General features: G+C 42.3%; 1 protein-coding gene across 6 annotated transcripts; it reads left to right on the forward strand.

Moving 5' to 3' along the window:
- The first annotated feature begins 1,107 nt into the window (after positions 1-1,107).
- On the forward strand, positions 1,108-17,065 carry LOC123747383 (gem-associated protein 6). Of its 6 annotated transcripts, none has more exons than XM_069319813.1 (5): positions 1,108-1,129; positions 12,691-12,858; positions 14,106-14,250; positions 15,499-15,603; positions 16,870-17,065. In XM_069319813.1, the coding sequence occupies exons 2-5, from the start codon at positions 12,713-12,715 to the stop codon at positions 17,014-17,016; spliced, it is 543 nt and encodes a 180-aa protein (XP_069175914.1). In that variant the 5' UTR covers positions 1,108-1,129; positions 12,691-12,712; the 3' UTR covers positions 17,017-17,065. The 6 variants fall into 6 exon arrangements, with proteins under 6 accessions (XP_069175914.1, XP_045585518.1, XP_069175910.1 ...); XM_045729562.2 differs by lacking the exon at positions 1,108-1,129 and adding an exon at positions 11,054-11,206; XM_069319809.1 differs by lacking the exon at positions 1,108-1,129 and adding an exon at positions 11,066-11,222.
- Positions 17,066-19,208: the final 2,143 nt, after the last annotated feature.

The raw sequence follows: 19,208 nt of genomic DNA on the forward strand, positions 1-19,208 counted from the left end.
GATTCCGTAAAAATGTAATTATTTTTGTTATGCGAACACTCAAGAAAACACTAGAAGTTAAGATATAGTATGATGATTCACAAAGAATTATTTTCACCGAGCATCAGACGGAGTGGTCATGTAGCTTTTGCCCTAAATTGTTGTTCTTTCAGAAGAGTATTTTCTTACTCGCTAATTAATTTTTTTAATAAGACATTCGAGACTGAATATCTGCTGAAAATCTGGAGAGGCAAATATTCCAATATTCCAGAAAGAGGAGAATCTTGCAGATGTTACAAATTTTTTTTTTTTTTAGATATATACAAGAGTTGTTACATTACATTCTTGTACAGTTGCTTTACAAGATTGTAATTCTAACTTAAACTCTGGTCGGGATATGATAATTTCGGACACGAGACGATTCGGCTAAACTCATTTTCTGGTTTAAAACCGGCTGTATTGTTCTGCTAGGCTGTATTAGGTTATGTTATTAAGGTTAGGCTGCATTGGGCTCGGTTGGATTAGATTGGTTTGATTTGGGTTACGTTAGGTTGGGCTGAACTAGGTTAGTCAAGTTTCAAAATTCAAAATTCCAGCGCTGTGACCTGGGAAGGATTGACCGAGCGCCAATCCTTAACTGTTTACCCAGCAGCGAATAGGTTGTTAAACAATTTGGCGGGTCGTATTCCGGGGAAAAAAATAGAATTAAGGACCTTCCTGAGACACTATGCATGCTAGTGGCTTAACAAGAATTTAAGAACTCTTTTTATATATAAATACAAAAAAATCCGCTGACGAATCTTCTTGTACTCACCTAATTGAGTGTGTGTGTTTGTGTGTGTGTGTGTGTACTCACCTATGTGTGTGTGTGCGATGAGACTTGTATCTGGCATAATTAAAATATTAACCTAAATAATTCGTTTGTTAGACAATATATGATATTCAGATTTATAAATTACTTTAGAAAGGCCTATAATGCATATAAATATTAATTTACACACTCCTGGAGCTATACGCTAGGAATTTCAATATGGCGTTCAAATAATTTTAGGCAGAGGGTCTCTGGGTCGGTTGGACGCTGACGGGTCATCGACGACGACCAGGTCAGTTGTCAGGAAGCAGCGGCGCGAGCAAGATCGTTCCCATGTAGGTAAGGCTAATACAATTTGATTGGCTAATATATCTGAGGAGTTAGGAGGTACACATGAATATATAGTCTACCTCCACCTACAATGCTTAATGCATTATACATTTTTTTTGAAGCTGTTCGCTATTATAACATTGAGTTTTCGTAATGTCTCCGAGGGTCATTGTTTCCGTTTTGTTTTTTTCATCCGGGTTCTGTAGTATTCAAATGTTTGTATGCCACTAATGCTAAATAGTCTGTCCTCTCTCAGATATTGTAGAAGATTTTGAGGATCATGATTTGCCAACATTATATGGGTAGGATATTATGTAGAATACATATCCCCATAGTGTTAAACCACCCCGTCGTCAGGCTAGGCTCGTTAACGCGGCGGTCGACCCCCCGCCAACTGCCAAAGCCCATTTATTAAGGACTTTCATGTACTGCGTATTAAAAATAGTTTTGATCGGGTATAAATTAATTTTATATTCTATGTTTAATTAGGCTTATAGTAGGTTCGGTATTTAGGTTCTGTTGGCAATTATTTGCACTTGAAGTATGTGGAGGGTGAAGCATTTACAGTTGCCTGTCCTCAGGCCAGGCTCCCCTACGCCGCCACCCAACCCAAAGCTGCACAAGAATATTTTATCGCTCTGCGTATTCAGAATTATTCTCGCGTATAAGGTAATATTATTTCATAAAGTTAATAGTTTAAAAACTAAGTTTAGTGACAAGCGACAGTCCAGTGAACAACTACTGTAATATATATATATATATATATATATATATATATATATATATATATATATATATATATATATATATATATATATATATATATATATATATATATATATATATACATAATATTATTTTATTTATTTTGTACTTATTTATTTATATATTTTTTTTTACTTATTTATTTATATATATTTTTTATTTATTTTTTATTTAATTGTTATTTATTTATTTATTTTTTATTTTGTTTACTTTTTATTTTATTTATTTATTTATTTGTTATTATTATTATTTTTTATTTTTATTTATTTTTTATTTATTTTTTATTTATTTATTTTTTATTTATTTATTTTTTATTTATTTTTTTATTTTTTATTTATTTTATTTATTTTTTTATTTATTTATTTTTTATTTATTTATTTTTTATTTATTTATTATTTTTTTCAGGGATATTCCTGCGCGGGCCCTAAGCCTCTGGCTGGCCCACTAAGTGTTGCTTGTTTCTGTTTTACTTGGGCGGAGGATGAGTATTTATTACTCGTATGGTCGCTTCAGTAAGATTTTGCCATGTGTGTTTAACAACTTCTGCTCTGTTGAATCTAAGTTGAAATCTTAATGGGTTTGTAACTGTGCACTGTGTTAGATAATGTTCCAGTGGTCTGCCGGGCATTGCTCCACAGTGTTGTACTGTAATAGATGAACAACTTTCCAATAGGCAGGAGCGGGGACACCCCTCCAGTGAATTTACCTGAGGGCCACTAATACTAGTGACCACGATGAGGGCAGTAAGCCGGCGGCTTGTCAAAGGTCCCCACATTTGCCCCTGATCTTTTCCAACTGTATTTTAAACCCCAGCAGAGTTTTGGCGTTTACGCTTTCGGCAGGTAGGCAGTTCCACAGGCTTGCAACCCTATGGGTGAAAAAGCATCTCCTGTTTCCTGTCTAACATTCTGGCTTGTTGAGTTTGAACACGTTGCTCCTTGTTCGTGTAACATCTGACCTTTTGAAGACATTGTTCTGATCGACGTCCTCCAAATTGTTTAGTTTAGCCCCGTGGCCCTCAACCGTTCCTGATACGAGAGATGACTAACCTCTGGTATGATTTTTGTCGTAAGACATAGCTCCATAGCTCCGGTAAGACATAGCTCCATAGCTCTGGTAAGACATGGCTCCAATGCAGCTATGTCTTTCTGAAGATGTCTCCATGCCTGGATGCAATAAATCACGTGGGGGCGCACCAGAAACTTATACAATTGAAGGTCTACTTTCTTTTCCTTGAAGGTAAAGGTGCGCATGTTTATTCCCAGGGTTTGGTTTGCTTTTTTTTTACTGCCGCTTCCGCTTGTTGTACAACTATCAGTGATTGGTGGATTCTGACTCAAAGATAATGTTGATTTGGTAGTTGTGTTGTGTATTGTTATGCCTCACGTGATGGATTCTGACTCCAAGGTCCTTTTCTTCATCTATTTGTTGACAGGTAGTGCTGTCAATTGGTAGTTGTGACGTGGACTGTTTTTTTTTTTTTTTGGTGGGGGGATATTCCTACGTGGGCTCTAAGCCTCTGGCTGGCCCACTAAGTGTTGCTTGTTTCTATTTTACTTTGGCGGAGTATGAGTATTTATGACTCGTATGGCGGACTGTTATGCCCCACATGCAAGGTCTTGCATTCATCATCATTAAAAAGTCATCTGACCATTTGTGGAGTTCATGTAGATCTCTTTGTAAAGTTTCAATATGACTTTGACAATATATGGTCGGGCTCCTGTTCATGCATGGTTGTGCTCCAGGGGATGTTCGTGTACTAATGCTCCAGGTTTGTTTGCTAGCGCTCTATGGTTATATGTTTGCTATAAGTCCGGGTTTCTTTTTTCGTAGATAGTTCAATTGTTGGCTATGGCTCTGTAGTTGGTTTCTAGGGCAAGTCGAGGGTTTTAGGTAGGGCTAAGGAGATTTTTGTTTGGGCTCTGGGGCTAGTTAGCTTGGTGGGGGTTGAATGAAATGTATACATGCTAGGCTTGCGGTTTCATAACTGGTCGGGGTCCGGTTACACAACTGGTTGAGGTCCAGTTACACAACTGGTCGGGCTCTGGGGGGTGTCATTTGGGCTTAGGTTCATGCACGGTTGTGCTCCAGAGGTTTGGTTCGTTCATGCTAGGCTTGCGGTTACACAACTGGTCGGGCTCCGATTACACAACTGGTCGGGCTCCGGTTACACAACTGGTCGGGCTCCGGTTACACAACTGGTCGGGCTCCGGTTACACAACTGGTCGGGCTCCGGTTACACAACTGGTCGGGCTCCGGTTACACAACTGGTCGGGCTCCGGTTACACAACTGGTCGGGCTCCGGTTACACAACTGGTCGGGCTCCGGTTACACAACTGGTCGGGCTCCGGTTACACAACTGGTCGGGCTCCGGTTACACAACTGGTCGGGCTCCGGTTACACAACTGGTCGGGCTCCGGTTACACAACTGGTCGGGCTCCGGTTAAATAACTGGTCGGGCTCCGGTTAAATAACTGGTCGGGCTCCGGGGGTGTCACTTGGGCTTCGGGTTGTGCATAGTCGGGCTTCAGTTCGTGTATGGTTGTACTCCAGGGCTTGTTTGTTTGGTTCGTTCATGCTAGGTTTGCGATTACACAACTGGTCGGGGTCCGGTTACACAACTAGTCGGGCTCCGGTTACACAACTGGTTGGGCTCCGGTTAAATAACTGGTCGGGCTCCGGGGGTGTCACTTGGGCTTCGGGTTGTGCATGGTCGGGCTTCGGTTCATGCATGGTTGTGCTCAAGGTGTCGTGTTCTAGTGCCTCATGTTTCTTTGCTAGATTTCATGGTTGTTTCTTTATTATGGCTGAGTGCATGTGTATTTTCTAGGGCTCCATTGTTGTATTTTTGCAAAAGTTCCAGGTTTCTTTTTTTGTATAGGGCTCAATTGTTTCTTTGCTTTGACTCCAAAGTTAATTTTTAAGGCAAGGGGGGGGGGGGGTGTTTCGTTAGGTAAGGCTAAGGAAGGGTTTCTTTGGTAGAGCTAGGGAGGGAGTTTGGCTGGGCTCTTTGGCTGTTTGTTTAGCTTGGTGGAGGTTGGATGAAATTTTGCTTGCATTGCTTTGCACTTACACAACTGGTCAGGCTCCGGTTAAATAACTGGTCGGGCTCTGGGGGTGTCACTTGGGCTTCGGGTTGTGCATGAATTGGGCTTCAGTTCGTGCATGGTTGTGCTCAAGGGGTTGTTTGTTTGGTTCGTTCATGCTAGGCTTGCGGTTTCATAATTGGTCGGGGTCCGGTTACACAACTGGTCGGGGTCCGGTTACACAACTGGTCGGGCTCTGGTTACACAACTGGTCGGGCTCCGTTTAAATAACTGGTCGGGCTCCAGGGGTGTCACTTGGGCTTCGGGTTGTGCATGGTCGGGCTTCGGTTCGTGCATGGTTGTGCTCAAGGTGTCGTGTTCTAGTGCCTCATGTTTCTTTGCTAGATTTCATGGTTGTTTCTTTATTATGGCTGAGTGCATGTGTCACTTGGGCTTTGGGTTGTGCATGGTCGGGCTTCAGTTCGTGTATGGTTGTGCTCCAGGGGTCGTTTGTTTGGTTCGTTCATGCTAGGTTTGCGGTTACACAACTGGTCGGGGTCCGGTTACACAACTGGTTGGGCTCTGGTTACACAACTGGTCGGGCTCCGGTTAAATAACTGGTCGGGCTCCGGGGGTGTCACTTGGTCTTCGGGTTGTGCATGGTCGGGCTTCGGTTCGTGCATGGTTGTGCTCAAGGTGTCGTGTTCTAGTGCCTCATGTTTCTTTGCTAGATTTCATGGTTGTTTCTTTATTATGGCTGAGTGCATGTGTCACTTGGGCTTCGGGTTGTGCATGGTCGGGCTTCAGTTCGTGTATGGTTGTGCTCCAGGGGTTGTTTGTTTGGTTCGTTCATGCTAGGTTTGCGGTTACACAACTGGTCGGGTTCGGTTACACAACTGGTCGGGCTCTGGTTACACAACTGGTCGGGCTCCGGTTAAATAACTGGTCGGGCTCCGGGGGTGTCACTTGGGCTTCGGGTTGTGCATGGTCGGGCTTCGGTTCGTGCATGGTTGTGCTCAAGGTGTCGTGTTCTAGTGCCTCATGTTTCTTTGCTAGATTTCATGGTTATTTCTTTATTATGGCTGAGTGCATGTGTCACTTGGGCTTTGGGTTGTGCATGGTCGGGCTTCAGTTCGTGTATGGTTGTGCTCCAGGGTTTGTTTGTTTGGTTTGTTCATGCTAGGTTTGCAGTTACACAACTGGTCGGGGTCCGGTTACACAACTGGTCGGGCTCTGGTTACACAACTGGTCGGGCTCCGGTTACACAACTGGTCGGGCTCCGGGGGTGTCACTTGGGCTTCGGGTTGTGCATGATCAGGCTTCGGTTCGTGCATGGTTGTGCTCAAGGTGTCGTGTTCTAGTGCCTCATGTTTCTTTGCTAGATTTCATGGTTGTTTCTTTATTATGGCTGAGTGCATGTGTCACTTGGGCTTCAGGTTGTGCATGGTCGGGCTTCAGTTCGTGTATGGTTGTGCTCCAGGGGTCGTTTGTTTGGTTCGTTCATGCTAGGTTTGCGGTTACACAACTGGTCGGGGTCCGGTTACACAACTGGTCAGGCTCTGGTTACACAACTGGTCGGGCTCCGGTTAAATAACTGGTCGGGCTCCGGGGGTGTCACTTGGGCTTCGGGTTGTGCATGGTCGGGCTTCGGTTCGTGCATTGTTGTGCTCAAGGTGTCGTGTTCTAGTGCCTCATGTTTCTTTGCTAGATTTCATGGTTGTTTCTTTATTATGGCTGAGTGCATGTGTCACTTGGGCTTCGGGTTGTGCATGGTCGGGCTTCAGTTCGTATATGGTTGTGCTCCAGGGGTTGTTTGTTTGGTTCGTTCATGCTAGGTTTGCGGTTACACAACTGGTCGGGTCCGGTTACACAACTGGTCGGGCTCTGGTTACACAACTGGTCGGGCTCCGGTTAAATAACTGGTCGGGCTCCGGGGGTGTCACTTGGGCTTCGGGTTGTGCATGGTCGGGCTTCGGTTCGTGCATGGTTGTGCTCAAGGTGTCGTGTTCTAGTGCCTCATGTTTCTTTGCTAGATTTCATGGTTATTTCTTTATTATGGCTGAGTGCATGTGTCACTTGGGCTTCGGGTTGTGCATAATCGGGCTTCAGTTCGCGTATGGTTGTGCTCCAGGGGTTGTTTGTTTGGTTTGTTCATGCTAGGTTTGCAGTTACACAACTGGTCGGGGTCCGGTTACACAACTGGTCGGGCTCTGGTTACACAACTGGTCGGGCTCCGGTTACACAACTGGTCGGGCTCCGGGGGTGTCACTTGGGCTTCGGGTTGTGCATGGTCAGGCTTCGGTTCGTGCATGGTTGTGCTCAAGGTGTCGTGTTCTAGTGCCTCATGTTTCTTTGCTAGATTTCATGGTTGTTTCTTTATTATGGCTGAGTGCATGTGTCACTTGGGCTTCGGGTTGTGCATGGTCGGGCTTCAGTTCGTGTATGGTTGTGCTCCAGGGGTTGTTTGTTTGGTTCGTTCATGCTAGGTTTGCGGTTACACAACTGGTCGGGGTCCGGTTACACAACTGGTCGGGCTCTGGTTACACAACTGGTCGGGCTCCGGTTAAATAACTGGTCGGGCTCCGGGGGTGTCACTTGGGTTTCGGGTTGTGCATGGTCGGGCTTCGGTTCGTGCATGATTGTGCTCAAGGTGTCGTGTTCTAGTGCCTCATGTTTCTTTGCTAGATTTCATGGTTATTTCTTTATTATGGTTGAGTGCATGTGTCACTTGGGCTTCGGGTTGTGCATGGTTGGGCTTCAGTCGGTGTATGGTTGTGCTCCAGGGGTTGTTTGTTTGGTTCGTTCATGCTAGGTTTGCGGTTACACAACTGGTCGGGGTCCGGTTACACAACTGGTCGGGCTCTGGTTACACAACTGGTCGGGCTCTGGTTACACAACTGGTCGGGCTCCGGTTAAATAACTGGTCGGGCTCCGGGGGTGTCACTTGGGCTTCGGGTTGTGCATGGTCGGGCTTCGGTTCGTGCATGGTTGTGCTCAAGGTGTCGTGTTCTAGTGCCTCATGTTTCTTTGCTAGATTTCATGGTTGTTTCTTTATTATGGCTGAGTGCATGTGTATTTTCTAGGGCTCCATTGTTGTATTTTTGCAAAAGTTCCAGGTTTCTTTTTTTGTATAGGGCTCAATTGTTTCTTTGCTTTGACTCCAAAGTTAATTTTTAAGGCAAGGGGGGTGGCATTTCGTTAGGTAAGGCTAAGGAAGGGTTTCTCTGGTAGAGCTAGTGAGGGAGTTTGGCTGGGCTCTGGGGCTGTTTGTTTAGCTTGGTGGGGGTTGGATGAAATTTTGCTTGCATTGCTTTGCACTTACACAACTGGTCAGGCTCCGGTTACACAACTGGTCGGGCTCCAGTTACACAACTGGTCGGGCTCCGGTTAAATAACTGGTCGGGCTCCGTGGGTGTCACTTGGGCTTCGGGTTGTGCATGATTGGGTTTCAGTTCGTGCATGGTTGTGCTCCAGAGGTTGTTTGGTTCGTTCATGCTAGGCTTGCGGTTACACAACTGGTCGGGCTCCGATTACACAACTGGTCGGGCTCCGGTTACACAACTGGTCGGTCTCCGGTTAAATAACTGGTCGGGCTCCGGGGGTGTCACTTGGGCTTCGGGTTGTGGATGGTCGGGCTTCGGTTCGTGCATGGTTGTGCTCAAGGGGTTGTTTGCTTGGTTCATTCATGCTAGACTTGCGGTTTCATAACTGGTCGGGGTTCGGTTACACAACTGGTTGAGGTCCAGTTACACAACTGGTCGGGCTCTGGTTAAATAACTAGTCGGGCTCTGGGGGGTGTCATTTGGGCTTAGGTTCGTGCACGGTTGTGCTCCAGAGGTTGTTTGGTTCGTTCATGCTAGGCTTGCGGTTACACAACTGGTCGGGCTCCGATTACACAACTGGTCGGGCTCCGGTTACACAACTGGTCGGGCTCCGGTTAAATAACTGGTCGGGCTCCGGTTAAATAACTGGTCGGGCTCCGGTTACACAACTGGTCGGGCTCCGGTTAAATAACTGGTCGGGCTCCGGTTAAATAACTGGTCGGGCTCCGGGGGTGTCACTTGGGCTTCGGGTTGTGCATGGTCGGGCTTCAGTTCGTGTATGGTTGTGCTCCAGGGGTTGTTTGGTTCGTTCATGCTAGGTTTGCGGTTACACAACTGGTCGGGGTCTGGTTACACAACTGGTCGGGCTCCGGTTACACAACTGGCCGGGCTCCGGTTAAATAACTGGTCGGGCTCCGGGGGTGTCACTTGGGCTTCGGGTTGTGCATAGTCGGGCTTCGGTTCGTGCATGGTTGTGCTCAAGGTGTCGTGTTCTAGTGCCTTATGTTTCTTTGCTAGATTTCATGGTTGTTTCTTTATTATGGCTGAGTGCATGTGTATTTTCTAGGGCTCCATTGTTGTATTTTTGCAAAAGTTCCAGGTTTCTTTTATTGTATAGGGCTCAATTGTTTCTTTGCTTTGACTCCAAAGTTAATTTTTAAGGGAAGGGGGTCGCGTTTGTTAGGTAAGGCTAAGGAAGGGTTTGTTTGGTAGAGCTAGGGAGGGAGTTTGGCTGGGCTTTGGGGCTGATTGTTTGGCTTGGTGGGGGTTGGATGAAATTTTGCTTGCATTGCTTTGTACTTACACAACTGGTCGGGGTCCTGTTACACAACTGGTCGGGCTCCGGTTAAACAACTGGTCGGGGTCCTGTTACACTACTGGTGGGGCTTCGGTTACACAACTGTTCGGGGTCCATTTACACAACTGGTCGGGTTCTGGGGGTGTCACTTGAGCTTCAGGTTGTGCACACTCAGGCTTCAGTTCGTGTATGTTTGTGCTTTGGAAGTTGTTCGGTTCATTCATGCTAGGCTTGCGGTTACCCAACTGGTCGGGGTCCAGTTACGCAACTGGTCTAGGAATGATTACACAACTGGTCAGGCTCCGATTACAGTTCCGGTTACACAACTGGTCGGGCTCCGGTTACGTAACTGGTTGGGCTTCGAGGGGTGTTACTTGGGCTTCAGGTTGTGTGTATTCGGTCTTCGGTTCGTGCATGACTGTGCGTATTCGCGCTTCGGTTCATGCATGGTTGTGCTCCAGAGGTTTTGTTTGGTTCGTTCATGCTAGGCTTGCAGTTACTCAACTGGCTGGTGTCCGGTTACACAACTGGTCGGGCTTCGGGGTGCACAATAAACTACCACTTGCTAAATTGTTACGAACAAAGGTTAGGGAAAGGATAGGTCCATTAAAACCCGAGACAGGTCATATAACGGATAATGACGAAGAGATGAGTAGTATTTTTAATAATTATTTTGTCTCTGTATTTACTAAAGAAGAACTTAACTCTATGCCTTCAGCCGAACAAGTCTATGTGGGTGGGGACGAGGACAGGTTGACTAGTCTAGCAGTTATAAGGGATGATAATATTAAACAAATAGTAAAATTCAAACCAAACAAATCCCCAGGGCCGGATGAAGTGTTTGCCAGGGTGCTTAAAGAATGAAGAGAGGAGCTTTGCGAGCCATTGTATACCATATTTAATAAATCATTAGTCAGGCAGAGTGCCAGAGTCATGGAAGGTTGCAAATGTGGTACAATTTTTAAGAAAGGAGATAGATCACTTGCATCAAACTATCGGTCAATTAGTCTAACGTCTATTGTGGGAAAGTTACTTCAATCGATAATTGCAAATAACATTTGTCTTAATTAATCTTGAAAAACATAAATTAATAAGAGTCACAACATGATTTTACAATCGGCCGTTCATGTTTAACAAATTTGCTATCTTTTTATTCCAGCATAGTTGAGGCAGTTGATAGTGGTAAGGATTGCGATGTCTTGACTTTAGCAAAGCTTTTGATAAAGTGCCACATGAAAGACTGATTAAAAAGATAGAGAGCCATTGGGGGTGCTATATTAAGTTGGATTAGGGCATGGCTATACCAAAAGAAACAGAGTTAGTATAAATGGGGTTAAGTCAGAGTGGGAATATGTTGTAAGTGGAGTGCCTCAAGGCTCATCTTGGGACCTCTGTTTATAATATATATAAATGATTTAAATTTAGGTTTGAGTAGCAACATTTGCAAATTTGCCGATAATACATAAATCGGCTTCCTGTCCAGGTCAAGGCCACTAAAGAGATGGGAGCCCGCGGATAAACACGTAAACAAATAAACAAAGGAAACTCAATTATACTTTAGTTTATCATATATCAGTAGCCAAAGAAAATCGTAACTGTTCTTGTGCGGCAAGCGAGCACACCGCGGCTCTACAACAACAACCTCCCTGCAAAGGTTCCGGATCGCGAAGAAGAGGTTTATGGGAGGAGAGGTTTATTCATTGATTTATTTTTATATACAAGAAGGGACATTGGGTTTATGAGAGTACAGAGCATTGAAGTTTGACATTCTTGTAAAGCCACTAGTACGCATAGTGTTTCGGGCAGGTCCTTAATCTAACAGATAATTTTAAGTAGGTAAATTCTAGCAGAATTTATAAAATAATTTATAAACTAACAGGTACATTGCAAGAAAAAAATTAGATGAGAGAGACAGTAGGTATATTAAAGCACATCGGTAGCTCTGATTGATTGCATTGACAGTTTGATTGGTAATTTAACAAAGATTGATAGGCATAATACAACATATTGATGGCACATATAAGAAGACAGCAATGATCATAATGGTAAAGTTGTTTGGATTAGGTACATAAATATTGGGAGATTGGGAAGCACTAGATACAGTGCAATTTTAAAGCACAAGGAAGGAAACTATGAAGATGAAATTTAAAAGGTAATTTTTAGCAAAATTAACAAAAAATGTTTACAGGTAAGTTGTATGTAAGTATAAAAATGCATCGTAAGAAAGTATAAAAAAAAATGCACTGTATAGTAAAGTAGATTTTATTCGGGAAAGTACATACATAGTTGATTTACAAACATAATGTTGGATTTATAGATAAAGCTAGTACATACAATACCTAAAGCCACTAGTACCCATAGCATTTTGGGCAAGGTGAGGTGGGGAAAAAACATTTAGACTAAAACTTAATAGTAATTGAGCTTAAAGCTTATAGCTTATTGAGCTTCCCCGCACTAAGCACTCATTAAAAAACTTTTTTATAGTACATGTAGTTTGCATAAAGGGTTACTCCTGATGGTTGCACAAATTAAATTCCTTGCCTGCACCAGGATCGACATTTCACATTCGGTCTAATGCTGAAGCTAACCCTAACTCACAACGTTAGCACTCACTTCTGCAAGAGTAAATGTCTCTTGGATATCAGCCACATCGCAGCAGCTCTGGGACACTGGTAGATAATACCTCTCAGTGCGTTAAGTCACCGCACTGAGCCTATATGGCCATTCTGAAGGTGCCAATCCTGATTCAACCTCTTTTCCTTGTACTGTAATAATAATTTATTTTGACAAAACATACATAGACTACAAGAACAGTGGAGGATTCCTAGGTAAGACAGTAAAATGTCTTACCTAGGAATCTACTGAAGCACTTTTTTTAAAGCCACTAATGTGCAAAGCATTTCTAAAGCCACTAATATGCAGAGTTGATCAACTGTAAACTATAGTGCAGTACATGTAAATAACCGTCATTTAACTACTTAACCCTAGTACAGTACAGTACTGAGGAACTGAATAGCTCTTACTGACAATAGTTTTGGGTGCATCTCAAAGCAGTTGATGGTATATTAGTAGTAATTTAATTTTAAGTTTATACAGTGTCTGAATATACATGTCATTAATATTACTAAAATTATCTTGATAGAATTTCTTGTTTTTCAGATACTGTAATCAATAGTTCATCATGACGTCTGTGAGTGACAGAGCCAAAATATTTACCAATGATCCTGTTAAACTTCATTCTATGGTCCACTGCCGAGTTACAGTGACTAGCACAGACCTCAAGGAGCACACTGGCTGGGTTCATACTATAGACCCAGTATCTGAGAGGTAAAGAAATATTACAATAATGTTGAGGGTAAAAATTGTATGGTGTGAATCATTTTCTATTAAATTTATAAAGGGTTTATAATGTTTGTTTTTTATATGCTAACCTTTAGGAACAAAGGTTTTCTTTAAAGTTCATAGTCTTGGGTGAATAATTTTACTTTCATAGAGGAAATTTCTGTTCTGACCTTATCCCCTTATAAAATTACCACTGCCACCTCACTGTCCTCCTCCCATCAAAATTGCCTCATCCTCCATAATTATCACCACATCCACCTCCTAAAACAATAGTACATCCTCTTCCAACAATATCAGAACAATTACCACCTCTAACACAACTGCCTCTTTCTCCACTTCCTCCGATACTATTACAATCAACAGCACCTCTACCTTCTATCCCTCCTTCCCTCCCTTCTTCTTTCACCCTCACCAACCAACACTGCCAGTGAACCCAATCCACCCACCCCCACAACCAACACCATTGTAACCTCCACCACTGCTGCTACAATCACCACCACCATTACAAATTACTGCAGCAAACCACCATTTTCACTGCAATGACAAATACTGTACTATCATTATATCCACTATTATCACTGCAGTCACAACCAACCCACCACACCCATTGAACCTTAAATTACATTCACCACTATTAACCACCAGCACTACAAATTTCCACTGTAACCACCACACTGCCACAGTAATCACCACAACTGTCACCACAGCTACTGCAGTCACAACACCTTTCTTGTAATTTTTGTATTCCCAGTGTTTCTTACGCCAACTCGTACACATTGCACTGCCCGTAGTCGTCAAACCATCTGTACTTGCTTAACTAACCTCTTCTTGTTGAGCTGTGGATCCAGGTACACCATTATTGATCACCCTTATGCAATTGAACCATACCTAGTTTGTATATGTTTTAGAATTATAGTTTTCTAGCATCTATTCTATGCCTAAAGTCATAATTTGTTTAGAACTTTAAAAAACATTATTAATTTTAAAGTTATTTCTTTACAGCAGAATTGTGGAATGTTGGGATAAATTACCAGAGAATGTAATAAATGGGAGCACAACAAATACATTTAAGAATGGATGGATTGGTTGCTCACTTCCATTTAATAAATTTCAATTATGTGAATGTAGTCAGAAAAAATCTCAACAAAGTTGAGATTTACTATTGGATATTAGGTCTCCTGTTATCTATGAAGCCTATGTACTGTAATTGTAAATAGTTTCTCTCTTTTCAGTGTAGTTCTTGTTGAATTTGGAGTCGGTGGCAAGCATGAAGTAATCATTGTGTCAGGCTACAATGTGGAAAACATTAAAGTTATTGACAGTAGTCCTCCACCAGGGCTTGCTTCCGATATTGACAGCATCTTCAGAAAGGAGCAGGTAATTTAAGTGATTAATTTTTAAGGTTTATTTTCTCAAGAATAATAGATAATTATAATAACCCAAACGACTCTTACAACACTATGGTGGGGCTTTAGTACTTAGCTTGAGCGACGGTCTCGCTTCATGTAGGTCGGCGTTCAATCCCTGACCGTCCGAGTGGTTGGGCACCATTCCTTCCCCCCGTCCCATCCCAAATCCTTATTCTGACCCCTTCCAAGTGCTATATAGTCATAAAGACTTGGTACTTTCCCCATGATAGTTCCATTCCATTCAGGCACCTGATAAGGTCTTCTGTGCCAGACTGACTGCCAACAGCAGAGCTCTGGAGCTCCAGAAAGTTAAACCTCTACCAATGTCCCACCTGGTTTGCATTCAGGTTTGAACATAAGTGCTACTAAAAGGTTTACTTCCTATATTCTTCAGAGATGTTGACCCTGATCCTGTTGCTGCCCATTTACCAATGTCGTGAACAAGGTAGATAACTTTCAAGTGAAAAGTGTCAGAGTAGAGGTCTTGGATGATCTGCTATTTAACACCAGGTTTTCAGAACTGCGAATTCACAAAATAAAGATTAGGAACATGGATCTGCTTACCTTCCTCAATGGGAGAAAGGTAGGCAGTGTCTGTCTGTTTAACTTCAAGTCTAAAGCATCCCACCTGGCCTTTTTAGTCATGAGTGCCTACTGGAGACTAGGATTGGGTCCCCTTAATAGAGGCAGGGGAGTCTGGATACAAGATCAACCCAGGCCAAAAGAAAAAACACCAGAAAGATACCTTTGGCCCAAAACAAGCAACTGCATGAAAAACACTGGTAACCCTGGCAAAGACAATGTACACTCATTGTTCAGACGTATCAGTTAGTTAGCAACACTCACCTGTCACCAGAGGGACCTTGCAGGGGGAAGCAACTAAAAGACACACGATGACAACAGACTGAGGGGACACTGGCCCACGAAGGCCACACAGAAAGAATGGTGAGCCTCATTTCCCCACAGCTATTTCAGCTTGATGGGGAGAGCTACCTAACTACTTGGCCACACTGTTTCTATAAATCAAATCATCATTAGGTAACAACTCTGATGTAAATGACAATGAATTATTGCCATTACACATCCTGTGATACTGCACCAAAGTTTCTTATTCACCTTAGTGCAGATATTTAATACACACAGCAATTTTATTTATTGAATCTATTTTTCCAACAGTACTTTTACATTAAGTTTGCTTTACTGTTGTTTCTTACAGGTTCAATATAGCAGCCAAGAGCTGAAAGCAAGGCGAGAGTCTCTGTGTGTGTGGTTGTCAGATAATCGTGTCCCTTACACAGTGAAAGAGGACATGAGTATACAGGTAAGGTTTATTTCTCCAATTTTAATTTTAGATGACAGTGCTATTTTTTAATATTTTGAGGTAAATTAATTGCTCTAGTTTAACACCTACTGTACAGCATTTTACCATTTTTAGTATTGTGGTAAAAACTATATTGTATTAAAATTAGAAACTTGCTAATTTGTTACATAAAACAGTAAGGCTGAAGACAGCACAGCAGTTTGACCTACTTTATAGAGAAACACCAAGCTTAGAGACTTTCTTTATAGATGACATTTTTTACTGTACAGTACTGTATATGTATAATTTAAGGCTGCAACCTAATTAGTTTATAATCTTCAAGGATACTTTAATCTTACCAGAGTTCAAGACTACATAATGTATCTTGAGAAATACACTTCTTGTGCGGTGTACTTGTAAGCAAGTTTGGAGTTTATGCTCTGTTAATATAAAGTTGTATGTTAGAAAAATGTTGGTAATTGGCTAAGTAACCAAAGACAAGTAACCCCTTTTTATTTATTTATTTATTTATATACAAGAAGGTACATTGGGTTTGTGAGAATACATAGCATAGTATTTACAATCTTGTAAAGCCACTAGTACGTGCAGCGTACTTGTCATGCATGTGATGCTAGACATGTTTGTCATGAAACTTGTCATGTATGTGATGCTCCTGTCTCTCTGCTACTTAGCATTTGGGCTCTTCTTTTCACAGTTACTTAGTATCTGGGATGAAACTTTAGGTGGTGCTTTATGTGGTTTTAAATTAAGAGGATGACATCAAGTGATCTTTTGTCGCATTGCTGGTAATTATCAGCAAACTGACATCTTTTGTGTATTTGTTTTCTTTAGACTTTCTCAGCACTGTACTCTGTGTAAAAGGAACTTTTTTTTTAATGCAGCAATAATACTAATTTCAATTTTTTTATATGTATAATAGGTTTTAATACATATTCGTAAAAGTATTATTATTACTGAAGCAAAAAGTTATAATATACAGTATAACAAGAGTGAAAATGAGAAAAGAAATTATGCTTGTACTGTATGTTGCTGCTTTGAAAATCCAGGTCATTTCATTCCAGATCCAATCCAGATTTCAAAGATGTTGGTTTTTGAGGTATTTGTCACCCTTTAAATAATATACTTTACTTATTTGCTCTTGGACCCTGAGCCCTGTGGATACTGTGTGAAAACCTGTGATTTTATACAGAGTCCTTTTGTTCACTCAATAGGAAAATTATATTCACATAGTACATGAGTTTACTAACTTAAATTTTGTTGTTTCAGGTGTTGACGGCAGCAGTAATATCAAAACCATACAAGCCTGAATCTGTGCAGTGTACGAATGAAGTTGTTTTGGGCAAGGTGATGGATTTGGTCCGACATATGCCTGCCCCAAGCAACACTATGGGCAAGGATAACATGTCTATGTGAGCTTTGGTGTGCAGTGGGCATTGTTTAATAAAATATATATTCCGAGAGATGTATGGAGTATCTTTAACACTTTCTGCCCTTGATCAGTAATATCTTTGCAAGTGTTGTATTAACAGTTTGAAGATGTTTTGGGAAAAAAAATAAATGATAAAAGTTATTGTACTGAGCATATAGTGCAAGTATTGTTACCGAGAAAAGTAATATGTACCTAATAACTGTTTGCTGTAATACACTTAATAGTTGCTAATGTCAATAATTTCAAATCTGACCTGTCAAAATGTCATCAGAGATGAGAAGTAAAATACCCTACAAGTAGCGTTTGATGTTGATTGGGAAGTGGTCGCTGTTATGGAGTTTGTTGAGCATTTGCCAGGTTTGTTATAGCTGTGGTACTTGGAAGAGTATAAATATCTAATATATTTAAGAGTTATTTGATACCAAGGGTCTGTGCAAGTCGACTCATTAGTATAGAAGTTGCTAATAATGGAGAAAAGATAAACTAAATGCTTCTAAAATGGCTTCATGGGTGTTTGTCATTTATCCCATAAAGCATGTCTTCAGTTCAAATCTAAAAGTATTAGATTAGATTTGGTCATGAGGAAGGCAAAGATGCAATTATTGAGGTGTAAACCAAGTATAGGCATAAATACATGTATCAGTGACAAATTTATTGTATGCAGATGATACACTTCTTCTAGCACAGTGAAATTATTGCCAAGTGTGAGAGAAGACTCAATGTTGAATATAAACAATAGTAACATTGTGGTAGCAGATGATGAAGAAAATAGTGTGTAATAAATGTGAATGTTTAAGTATTATAAGTAATTCATCAGTTAATTACTTGGTATTTGTAAATACTAATAAAGAAATTTATATAAGTAAGGAAGATAGATAGAAGTGGCAGATGTAAAGAAAGCTGGTTTGAAAAGTAAGCAAGTAAGTAATTATCAAAAGAAGGCACCAAACCGGGAAGGCTATGTAGCACCATCAAATACGCAAAATAATCAGAGGGCGCTAAATATCACCAAGGATGCCAATACGAGAACAAAAACGCATAAGGCGAACGATATCAAAAGTATCCGAGTCACCAAGAATTCTATCGAGGGACAGGTGACCGCGAGGGGCGGTCGGAAAGCAAGACACACGCTCGTCCTGGAAGTCAGGACATTCAAGAAGGACATGCACGACCGTAAGAGGGACAATGCAACTAGGACAATAAGGAGCAGGGCGGCGCTCCATCAAGTGACCATGGGTTAAGCGAGTATGGCCAATACGCAACCTCGCTAGAGCTGTTTCCCACCGCCGGTTACGGTGGAAGGAGGACGGCCACGAGGAAACACAACATTTAAGAGTACGTAGCTTGTTACCAGTAACAGACAACCAAGAAGCCTGCCAACGGGTAAGGACTGAGGAATGGATAACCGGGTAAAAGTCGGAATACGGAATGCCTTTACGAGAGATGGGACAAGAGCGGACAGCTTCCTTAGCGGCAGCATCCGCACGCTCATTTAAAGACACGCCAATATGGCTGGGAACCCAACAAAACTCAACCGACTTAAATTTACTGTGAACGAGAAACAGCCAATGCTGGATCTCGACAACTACCGGATGAACTGGATTAAAGCACCCGAGAGCCATGAGGGCACTACGAGAGTCAACAACAACCACAAAGGAAGACTGACAACGAGAAAGCAGGAGACGAAGAGCATAGAGAATAGCATAAAGTTCCGCTGTAAAGATGCTAGTCTCCGGAGGCAAGCGACACATATAAGTGCGATCAGGAAAAACAACAGAGTAGCCAACACCGTCCGCTGACTTAGACCCATCGGTGAAGACAGAAACGGAGCGGGAGTGAGAAGAAAAGTGCTCGAGGAAAAGGCGTTTGAGAACTGTAGGAGGGGTAAAAGCTTTAGTGATGCGAGTCAAGGATGTACAAAACCGCGGAAGAGGGACCCTCCACGGGGGCAAAGAAGGAACAACACGAGGAGAAACATCAGAAATACGAACGGAAAGAGAATCCTGCAGGCGAGATAACCGGACAGAAAGAGGGAGGTGGTGAAGAGGAACAGGAACCGCAGGAGGGGTAAAAGTTAAAGCACGACAGAGACGAGAGGAAGGATGTTGCAAGGACCGCGCAAGATACCGAAGACAGTAGCGATCACGGCGGTCCTGGAGAGACAGGAAGCCAGTGT

This window comes from Procambarus clarkii, chromosome 94 (assembly GCF_040958095.1).
Source record: "Procambarus clarkii isolate CNS0578487 chromosome 94, FALCON_Pclarkii_2.0, whole genome shotgun sequence".
In the NCBI taxonomy this organism is placed as follows: domain Eukaryota; kingdom Metazoa; phylum Arthropoda; class Malacostraca; order Decapoda; family Cambaridae; genus Procambarus; species Procambarus clarkii.

Coding starts and splice junctions, on each gene's coding strand:
- LOC123747383 (XM_069319813.1), top strand. CDS start 12,713: ATGACGTCTGTGAGTGACAGAGCCAAAATATTTACCAATGATCCTGTT. Junction 12,859..14,105: donor ATAGACCCAGTATCTGAGAG/GTAAAGAAATAT, acceptor CTCTCTTTTCAG/TGTAGTTCTTGTTGAATTTG. Junction 15,604..16,869: donor AAGAGGACATGAGTATACAG/GTAAGGTTTATT, acceptor TTGTTGTTTCAG/GTGTTGACGGCAGCAGTAAT.